The sequence below is a fragment of the Cherax quadricarinatus genome, chromosome 18, assembly GCF_038502225.1.
Source record: "Cherax quadricarinatus isolate ZL_2023a chromosome 18, ASM3850222v1, whole genome shotgun sequence".
Lineage (NCBI taxonomy): Eukaryota > Metazoa > Arthropoda > Malacostraca > Decapoda > Parastacidae > Cherax > Cherax quadricarinatus.
In genome coordinates this window covers 36,439,609-36,450,666 of record NC_091309.1, presented here as the reverse complement: position 1 = coordinate 36,450,666, position 11,058 = coordinate 36,439,609, and the positions used below count along the sequence as shown (strand labels likewise).

The window sequence follows — 11,058 nt, the reverse complement described above, 5'->3', positions numbered from 1 at the left end:
ATTTATTCTGTACCATGGCACTCAATAACCAGTCTGATTCCTTCAGATTATATTTATTACTTAAAGTTTTGAGAGTGCTCTCCAGTTTAACTCTAAACTGTTGTAAACCTTTGTAAGTGTGATCTGGAGATTTTAAATTAACAATAATATTCACTAGATCCAACCTACTTTGTTCTATATTACCGTAACGCTGTATAGCCCTTGTGGCTTAGTGCTTCTTTTTGATTATAATAATAATAATATATTACCATAAGTGACTTTCAACAAGTCAACTGCTTCCTTGTAAGAGTCATTTACATTGGGAAAAGCTTGTATGAGTATGTGAGCATCTCCTCTTACCTGTCCTTTGAGGTAAAATAATTTAGTTACACAGGCTAGGTCACTCCTGTCATGCACAGCTGCTTTAAAAATTGACCAAAATTCCTCCCAATTTTCTCCAGGATTAAACACAGGCAAACACAATTCTGGGAGTTTTGGCAAAGACATGTTATTTGTTGGAGCAGACTGACCAACTGCCTGGTTTACACATTTTAATTTATTCAAGGCCTGACTTTCACAAGAAAGAATCTTTTCCTCTAATTCATGAGATCTATTTCAGTCTCATCTACACAGTTTACTAATAAATCTCCTTCATATTTGTTGTAATATAATTTGTATGAATCATATCTCTTACCTAAAGCATCTAAATACAATTTTAAATCATCAGTATTCAGTTTCTTGATTCATTAATTCCAAGCACTTATTATATGCCTTGGTTACATGAACTTTCTTAGCCTGTAGTGATGCTTTCTTTACTCTATATTCCATATGTTTGTCTTTATTAATTTCCTCATTTTCAGCCATGATGCAATGTATTAAATTCAACCCAATTAATAACGCAGATTACAACTCACAACACTGACACAACCTACCTTTGAATAAATCCCAGCTACTTGAGCTCAGCAATTACATGTAAAAAATTGTAATATAAATTTTAAATGTACATTAATACAAACTTGGCTCATCAAAATTAATATTATACAAATTAATAAATCCTTGCCAGAATTTGGCATAGCAAAATTAATATTATACACAATATAATCTTTATCCACACTTGTCTTATCAATTACACATACACTGATATAAGTCTTGGCCAGAATTGTCTTTATCAAATTAGTATTATACAAATTAATATAAACTTAGCCAGACTTGAGCTTAGCTTATCAAAATTAATATTGTAATTATTATAATCCACTACACATTAAGTAAATTTGTAAACTTAACATCCACCTCCTTCTGTTATTTCACATATAATTATTAAGTAATTAACTAATTAATGACTTCACTAATTACATCCGGTTCGAAGGACCAACGGGCAAATTAAATGCGGAAAATTGCATTTATCAGAATGTAACTAATTATGTACATAACAGTAAATGATAACAAAGATAATTATTATTTATCAATGTTACATAGACAAGTAGGAATTTGGGACACCTAGGTCGCAAAAAATGTCCCCCTTCGATACCTACCACTGTCATAACCACAAGTTGCTCTGGACCTATTAATTAAATGAAATATACATACACCAGGAATACTGGTAAATATATAAATTTGTGGACTGTATATTAAAAATAATAAATGGTTATATATATACACAATTACATAACAGAAGGAAAATATATCTTAATATAACTCACCAATTTGACTGGATATTACTGTGTATCATACTCAGAAAACCTCACTCTAACTAAATCTATGAAAATAATGCTGGCCAGAATTACACACAAATCTAGAGAGCTTATCTGAGGTTCATGGAGCTGTCTTGTCCAGTCGCCTGATATCTCGAGTTATGCAGGAATACACATCCACCAATTTCGCCTCCTATTTGAGAGGTGTCAACACAATTTTAACCTCTAGAGCACGAAAAATTCTTCCCCATTCACCGTTTCTAATACAAATTCAAAACCCAAGATGGCGAGTCTCGTCTGCGCAGATGCAGGCTTTCCGTTTTCTATGACATAAATATTATTAAATACAGTATGGCCATCTATTTACATATAAATACTGAATTTCTGGAAAATATATACAGTATTTTCCACAATTACTATCCTACTGTACAACTATGATATACCTGGAGTTTACCTGGAGAGAGTTCCGGGGGTCAACGCCCCTGCGGCCCGGTCTGTGACCAGGCCTCCTGGTGGATCAGAGCCTGATCAACCAGGCTGTTACTGCTGGCTGCATGCAAACCAACGTACGAGCCACAGCCCAGCTGGTCAGGAACCGACTTTAGGTGCTTGTCCAGTGCCAGCTTGAAGACTGCCAGGGGTCTGTTGGTAATCCCCCTTATGTATGCTGGGAGGCAGTTGAACAGTCTCGGGCCCCTGACACTTATTGTATGGTCTCTTAACGTGCTAGTGACACCCCTGCTTTTCATTGGGGGGATGTTGCATCGTCTGCCAAGTCTTTTGACTGGCTAGGCAATTCCTCAGACCTAAGCCCTATTCAGAACCTCTGGTTAATAGTGAAACAAAGTTTATTGGGCAAGGATATCAGTTCCATCCCGTGGCTGGAGGCTGCTCTGTATGAGGCATAGAATAATATACCTCCCCAAACTCTCGAGAATTTGAGGAATTGTTAAATGTTCATGAAGATAGGGAAACTGTGATTTTGTGTACAGGGCAAGGAGGAATAACATCTTGTAGGAGTGAGGAAGAGCCAGTTGTGAGTTTGTAAAGCAGTGGGTAGAATGAAAGGGGGTAAGTTAACTGAGATTGATGGGATAAAGATAGAAATGTTAAAATCAGGTGGGGTGGGGATATAGTCTTGGAGTGGTTGGTGCTATTATTTAATAAATGTATGGAAGAGGTTAATTAAGGCACCTAGGGATTGGCAGAGAGCATGCATAGTTCATTTGTATAAAGGCAAAGGGAGCAAAAGAGAGTGCTTATTTACAGTGGAATATCAGAGGCCTCAGTGGTAATCGTAGTTATTTTTATTATAATCAAGGGGGAAGCGCTAAACCCGGAGGATTATACAGCACCTGGGGGGGATGTGGAAGGCATTCAGGCTTAATTCGGGGAACTGGAGCACAGATCCAATTCCCTAAATCAAGAGCCCCTCACCAACATCAAGGAACCTTCCTTGAGGTGGGGGGTAATCGTGGTGAGCTTCAGGTGTTGCTCTCTCAATTTTCCCATTTGCGTCTGTTTACAAGAACCTAAATTACGTTCTGCTGTTATCCATCCCGTCTCGGGCTATGTTTTATTGCATTCATCTGATCCTTATCCCAATGGACTTTTAACAAGAGTGAACTTCTTGTGCGAGCCGGAATACCATACCATCAGATCTTCATTCATGCTTGCTGCATTACACAGCAGCCCACATCTAACTGAACAAGTGGTATGTAGTATGTTCTTTGTATCTCTCTCCTTCTCGTGCATTATTTATCCCAGATGTTGCATTTCTTGTTCTTTACTGCCACCTATTTTGATATTAGGTGATGTTAATGCTCATCATTTCCTCTGGGGGGTGGGGTCTCACTGTGACTCTCATGGTGATCAGTTAGAGGCTCTTCTCACTTCTGTTCCCCTCCATGTTTTAAATACTGGTGCTCCCACCCATTTTAACCCTCGCACTGAATCTCTCTCTTGTATTGATCTCTCTATTTGTTCTGCATCAACCGCACTTGACTTTACCTGGTCTTTGCTCCCAGATTTTCATGACAGCGATCATTTTCCTATCCTCCTTACTTCCCATTCATATTTTCACCCTCCTCGAAACCCACGTCGGCAATTTGAATGAGTGAATTGGGATCTGTACTTGCGCCAAACTGCTTTTAGTGAGGACCCTTCTACGTTCTCTAGGTTAGGTAAGATTCGTCAGGAAGCAGAAGTGTTATCTGATGCGGATCTTAGTCAGATGGTGACCTGCCATTGGAACCTTTGGTCATCTGACCGAGGTCTTCCGTTGGCTTACTGGTCTGCCCCTTGAAAAATTTTGGTTATAGTTATAACCATCTGTTTAGTCCTCTACTGATAAGCTGTTACACTTATTTTCCACCTCAGTTTTGACAGCAGCTTCACATTCTATACCTCAAACCTCGAGCAAGCATTCTCAGAAATGCATGCCTTGGTGGTTTCCTGCTTGTGCTCATGCAGTACAGTGTCTCCTTGATTTTATATGGGCGAGAGCGGTCTCCCGACCTGTCATCTGTAAAGTTAAACGCACTTGCTGGCAAGATTATGCTTCTACCATTACTTCTGATTCCTCAATGAGTGCAGTTTGAAAAAAAGTGCGGAAACTGAGTGGAAAATTCTTTTCAGACCCAGCTCCCATTCTCCAGGTTGCCAGTGTCAGAGTTGCAAACCCTCTTGACGTTGCCACGGAAATCAGGAATCATCTTGTCCATATCTCTAAAGGGCTCCGTCTATACCCCTCGTTTCTTTCCTCCAAGCCTGCCGGAGAGTTACTGCCTTTAGACTTTTCTTCTAGCAGAGAAGAGCCCTATAATGTGCCTTTTACATTTCTAGAACTAGAGTCCACACTTTCTGCTTGCCGATTATCGGCAGCTGGGCCTCATAGCATTCATATTCGCATGTATCAGCATTTGCATCTGTCAGCCCTTACAGTCCTCTTGTGTCTTTTCAATCTTATTTGGTCTCGAGGAGTTCTTCCCCAGCTGTGGAAATCTGCCATAGTTCTACCTTTTCGTAAACAAGGTACGTACTTCAGGACATGATGCCTCACACTATTGTCCCATTGCTCTTACCAGTGCAGTTTGCAAGGTGATGGAACATCTGGTAAATAGACGTTTGATGTGGAATTTAGAGACACACAATAGTCTCTCCCCTCGTCAATATGGCTTTCATGGCTTTCGTAAGGGCTGCTCTACTCTTGACCCCTTACTCTGTTGAGATACTTATGTCTGTAATGACTTTGCTAGTAACCACTCCATTATAGCAGTCATTTTTGATCTTGAAAACGCATATGACACTACTTGGAGGTATAACATCTTGGCCCAAGCTCACTCCTTAGGCCTCCAAGGCAATCTGCCATTTTTTCTTGCAAACTTCTTACCTGAGACATTTCTGTGTTTGGGTTAATAATTTGCTTTCCCCAGACTTTGTCCAAGCCGGTGTTCCTCAGGGATGTATCCTTAGCACCACCCTTTTTCTCCTTGCTATAAATGATCTGGCATCTATTCTCCCATCTAATATTTGGTTATCATTCTATGTTGATGATTTTGCTATAGCTTGTGTAGGCGCTGATTATCACTTAGTAGCAGCCTCACTCCAGAATGCTGTCAACAGTGTTTCCCATTTGGTCACTACTCATGGGTTTAAATTTTCTAGCGCTAAAACACAAACAATTACTTTCACCAGACGTTCAATCGTCCCTGATACTCCATTGTACCTGTATGGCTTGTGAATCCCAGAATGTGGTATGGTCAGATTTCTCGGCCTACTGTTTGATCGCCGGTTCTCTTAGAAACCTCACATTACCTCCCTGAAAGCAACTTGCCATAGCCGGCTGAATCTCCTTAAAACCTCGCTCATCTTTCATGCGGGGATGGGGCAAATCGTCGAACCCTCCTTCGACTACATTGAACCCTAATTTTATCGAAGTTAGATTATGGTGCCCAGATATATTCTGTGGCCTCTCCTGCAACTCTTCTAAACTCGATCCCATCCATCATCAGGGATTGCGTTCATGTCTATGTGCTTTTCACTCCAAACCTGTCGAGAGCCTCTGTGCAGAAGCAAATGTCCCATCCTTGAACGATTGTCGTGATGCTCATTGCCTCCACTATTTTGTCCGTTCTCATGACCTTCACAATTCTTCTACTTACAGAATAGTAACAAACGTTAACAGAAGTCAATCATTTGTTCGCCGCCCCTGTTTACCCTGTCCCTTCTCTCTTCATCTTCAGTGTCTTATCTTCTCTTCAGTTGCCCCCTTTATATGTTCATCTAGCATCTAACTTTTCACTTCCTCCTTGGGAAGTTCCGACAGTGTCTGTTCTTCTCCACTGCCGTGCACAAAAGACCAAATACCTACCTGGAGTTTACCTGGAGAGAGTTCCGGGGGTCAACGCCCCCGCGGCCCGGTCTGTGACCAGGCCTCCTGGTGGATCAGAGCCTGATCAACCAGGCTGTTACTGCTGGCTGCACGCAAACCACCGTACCAGGCACAGCCCGGCTGGTCAGGTACCGACTTTAGGTGCTTGTCCAGTGCCAGCTTGAAGACTGCCAGGGATCTGTTGGTAATCCCCCTTATGTATGCTGGGAGGCAGTTGAACAGTCTCGGGCCCCTGACACTTATTGTATGGTCTCTTAACGTGCTAGTGACACCCCTGCTTTTCATTGGGGGGATGTTGCATCATCTGCCAAGTCTTTTGCTTTCGTAGTGAGTGATTTTCGTGTGCACGTTCAGTACTAGTCCCTCTAGAATTTTCCAGGTGTATATAATCACGCATCTCTCCCATCTGCATTCCAGGGAATACAGGTTCAGGAACCTCAAGCGCTCCCAGTAATTGAGGTGTTTTATCTCCGTTATGCGCGCCGTGAAGGTTCTCTGTACATTTTCTAGGTCAGCAATTTCACCTGCCTTGAAAGGTGCTGTTAGTGTGCAGCAATATTCCAGCCTAGACAGAACAAGTGACCTGAAGAGTGTCATCATGGGCTTGGCCTCCCTAGTTTTGAAGGTTCTCATTATCCATCCTGTCATTTTTCTAGCAGATGCGATTGATACAATGTTATGGTTCTTGAAGGTGAGATCCTCCGACATGATCACTCCCAGGTCTTTGACGTTGGTGTTTCGCTCTATTTTGTGGCCAGAATTTGTTTTGTACTCTGATGAAGATTTAATTTCCTCGTGTTTACCATATCTGAGTAATTGAAATTTCTCATCGTTGGAGCCTTGCAGTGTCTGCAATGGAAGACACTGTCATGCAGAGTCGGGTGTCATCTGCAATGGAAGACACGGTGCTGTGGCTGACATCCTTGTCTACGTCAGATATGAGGATGAGGAACAAGATAGGAGCGAGTACTGTGCCTTGTGGAACAGAGCTTTTCACCGTAGCTGCCTCGGACTTTACTCTGTTGACTACTACTCTCTGTGTTCTGTTAGTGAGGAAATTATAGATCCATCGACAAACTTTTCCTGTTATTCCTTTAGCACGCATTTTGTGCGCTATTACGCCATGGTCACACTTGTCGAAGGCTTTTGCAAAGTTGCTTCTCGCTCTCTTTTTCTTAATTACTTCCGATTTCATTCTCATGCTGTTGCAGTGTACAATGATGGTTCTAAATCCTCTGATGGTGTTGGGTTTGCAGCAGTGTTTCCTGACACTGATGCGAGGTCATTTATTAGACTCGGCTATCATTTTTTACAGCTGAATTGTATGCCATTCTCATTGCAAGTATCCGTATCGCATCTATGCCTACTTCAAAGTTTGTAATCGTCTCAGACTCCTTTAGTGCTTTGCAAGCCATAAAAAATTGATTCACCTCATCCCCTAGTTCTTCTTATACAGCTTTGGTTACACCGCGTTACTAGCAAAAATAAAGAAATTGTTTTCTGTTGGGTCCCTGGGCATGTTGATTTTCAGGGCAATGAGCACGCAGACTCTGCTGTGCAGTCTGCAGTACATGGCTTTCCAGTTTTATATAGAGGTGTTCCATTCTCTGACTATTTTGCTGTAATCTCTATCCACCTTCGCAACCGTTGGATTACCAATAGACCCCTGGCTGTCAAGAAGGCACTGGACAGGCACGTAAAATAAGTACCTGACCAGCCGGGCTGAGGTTTGTACGTCAGTTTGCGTGAGGCCAGCAGTAACAGCCTGGTTGATCAGACCCTGATCCACCATGAGGCCTGGTCTCAGACCGGGCCGTGAGGGCGTTGACTTCCGAAACCCTCTCCAAGTATACTCCAGGTACTGGATGTCACTACCACCCGGCTGTGGCTGGGTTACAGTTATCTCTGGAAGTTTACGTTAGCATCACCAGCTGATGTAGACATAACTAAATGTCAACTTTGCCAAATAGACTATTGCCACACTTTGCGTCATTATGTACTGGAATGTGATAAAATTAATAAATTCAGAGACAACTCGCTCACAAATGTTCAAGAAATGTCAAAGTGTTTTATTCAAGTGACATTAAAACAACATTTCTGGAAAAATACTTTGACTTGCTTGTTGTAAATGACTAATAACCATTTAAACTTTTTTAAATTCAGCCATACTTTGCTCAAATATAGGGTAATATAAATAATAAAGAACCACATTTAAGCTACATTATATTTTTGTGACTTAATTCACGTCTTCATAAATAACTCATTACGATTGTAACCAAATGTTAATAATTCATTACCAGTGTAACTTGTTTAGCTATTAAAACTTTGTGGTCCAATTCTTGAACCCATTAGTTCGGTATTGTGCCTTTTCTTTTGTTATAATAAACTAAACCAACGAATAACCCACACAGATTTCGTACATATTTTGTGAATGCGTATCGTTAGCAGATTTAGATTATATTAAATGTATGTATATTTAAAGAAATCAAAAGGTACAAACACTTATACACTCATTGGCCACTTTATTAGGTACTCCCCAGAACAGTCTGATTAAACCATACCACGGGCGGGGATAGAACCCGCGATCAGAGAGGTGTTAGAAACATTCTTAAGAAATCCTGGTCCATTTTGACATGACAGCATCACACAGCTTCCGCAGATGTCGGCTGCACATTCATGCTGCAAACCTCCTGTTCCACCACATCTCAAAGGTTTACACCAAATTTTGACCCTATCATCTGCATGTAGCAGCAGAAATCACGAGTTGATTCGTTAGACCGGGCGTTGTTTTTTTCATCTTCAACTGTTCAGTTTTGATGAGAATTAAACACATGTACAACATGGTGCATGTGTGTCTAAATTTCATCTTGTCCCCGTTTTGGTGAGCCCGTGCCGACTGTAGCCTCAGTTTCCTCTTCTTAGGTGACAAGAGTAGAACCCGGTGTGGTATTCTGCTACTTCACTCTGCCACTTCAATGTTCGCCGTGTTGTGTTTTTGGAGACACTTTAATGTTTACCACTGATGTAACGTATGATTATCTGAGCTACTGTCAGCTTGAACCAGCCTGACCATTCTCCTCTGACACTTTTCATTATCAAGGTGTTATCACCAACAACTGCTGCTCATTGGATGTATTAGTGTTTTTCACGCCATTATCACTCTAGACTGAAAATCTCAGATCAGCAGTTTCTGAGATAATCAAGCCACCCCGTCTAGCACAGATAATCATTCTACGATCAAAATCACGTAGATCACTTTTCTTTCCCATTCTATGTTCGGTCTGAACAACTGAACCTCTTAACCATGTCTACATGCTTTTTTGGCTCTGAGGTGCTGCCACGTGATTGGCCGATCAGATATTTATATTGAGCAGGTGTACCTAATAAAACGGCCACTTACAAAAACCACAAGTACACTACCCACGAGGTAGGCCTATGTTCAGAATTTATAATAAATATGATTTTTCTTCTTAACTCTGTGGACTATTTCACAGTTCGTCCTTTAGAACATTGTGGTCACGATTTTCAAACAGAGGGAGATCACTCCAGAAGACCATTTGCTCCTCCTTTAGTGGGCCATCTTTACTTTCCATTTCTGGGTCGATCTGGAGGTAGTAGAAAGAGCCAGGAATATAGGGCTCCCACCATGCTCCCCATGGAGAAACATCCTCAGGCCATCCTTCCAACAGCGGCGTTGGGTCACTGTCAAATATAAAAATTACGGAGAATCAGGGCTGGAAAAATTCAGTAACCAACAGATAAGAAATGGGGCTAAACTACGTCTAGGTTTCGTAATTTGATAATGGTGAAGAGGTATGTGTAGTTTGCAAACACACATTGTGCTTTAGTTTAACATTACAGTACTTTACCATGATGTACTGTCCATTGTATGGATACATCATGTACTCATGCACACCTACTCGTGCTAAACTACCACATAAAATTATTTATATAACTTTAAACATAAGAGACTGCATCATAGATTCTCCCAAGGTTTGGCTATGGTTTTAAGAGATAAGACATTCTTAAGCAACTACTGACCTGCCCTTGATAAAGTTGGTCCAGAGCATGATCATGTGCGTGGAGACCCGGGAGGAGGAGTCAGAATTAAAGTCTTGCTTATAAAGAATGTCGAGTTTGCTGGAGGGAAAGAGGTAGAGCAGCTCATCAAGGAAACTCACACCCCAGCCATGGGCGCCCCGTGTGTTCTGGAACCTCGGGTTGGACAGTCCTCCACCTGTATGCTCACGCCAACACAAATATTATTTGCTTCTCTTCACTCCTTATATTGTATATAAAGTCAGCCCCATAATTATGTGATTAGTTTTGCTGATGATATAATGATTCACACCACCGGATTCTCCAACACCCAAAACATTCTTAATCATGTACTAGCCTCGTGTCAGGACCTGGGGTTGATAATCTCTACTGATAAAACAAAGATACTCAATAGGCGTCCTCCTCGACAGAGAGGCACAGTTCGTCAGATCCAATTGCATGATGGGTCTCTTCTAGAATATGTAAGCAGATACAGGTATCTAGGCTTTGAGGTTCCACTACTTGGACCTGTTGTAACAAGACTTTGTCGCCAATACAAAGAACGACTAAGAGCACTTAGAGTTGTGGCAGGGCTTCACCCCAGGTATGGTGCTAATGTTAAAATTGTGAAAATGATGTATCTTGCTTATATTAGATCATTGGTTGATTATGCTGCGCCACTACTTGCTCTTGTGTCTGACTGGAAGCTTGGAGGGCTGGAAAAACTGCAGAACGAAGCAATGAGGATCATCCTAGGATGCCCTCGTACTGCCAAAATTTTAAATATGCAAAAAGAACTTGATATTCCAAGCATCAGAGATCGTGTTACTGAAAGAAATATCCTAATTGGGGTTAATATGCTCAGGCAAGCTCATTCAAACCCCTGCACAGAAGCCCTCCAAACTTTCCTCAGCACTGGTGAACACTCCTCCAGATGGATCGAAAAGACTGGAACCG

The 11,058-nt window shown here is 41.4% G+C and overlaps 1 protein-coding gene across 1 annotated transcript in view; it reads right to left on the bottom strand.

Moving 5' to 3' along the window:
* Positions 1-8,285: 8,285 nt before the first annotated feature.
* Positions 8,286-11,058, bottom strand: part of LOC128689476 (esterase E4-like) — a 62,742-nt gene continuing 59,969 nt past the window's right edge. Inside the window, exons 10-11 of the mRNA XM_053777814.2 lie at positions 10,105-10,300; positions 8,286-9,765 (exon numbers count right to left, since the gene is read on the bottom strand). Of these exons, the coding sequence (XP_053633789.2) occupies positions 9,552-9,765; positions 10,105-10,300 (410 nt within the window). The 3' untranslated portion in view covers positions 8,286-9,551. The remainder of the gene's footprint in view (positions 9,766-10,104; positions 10,301-11,058) is intronic.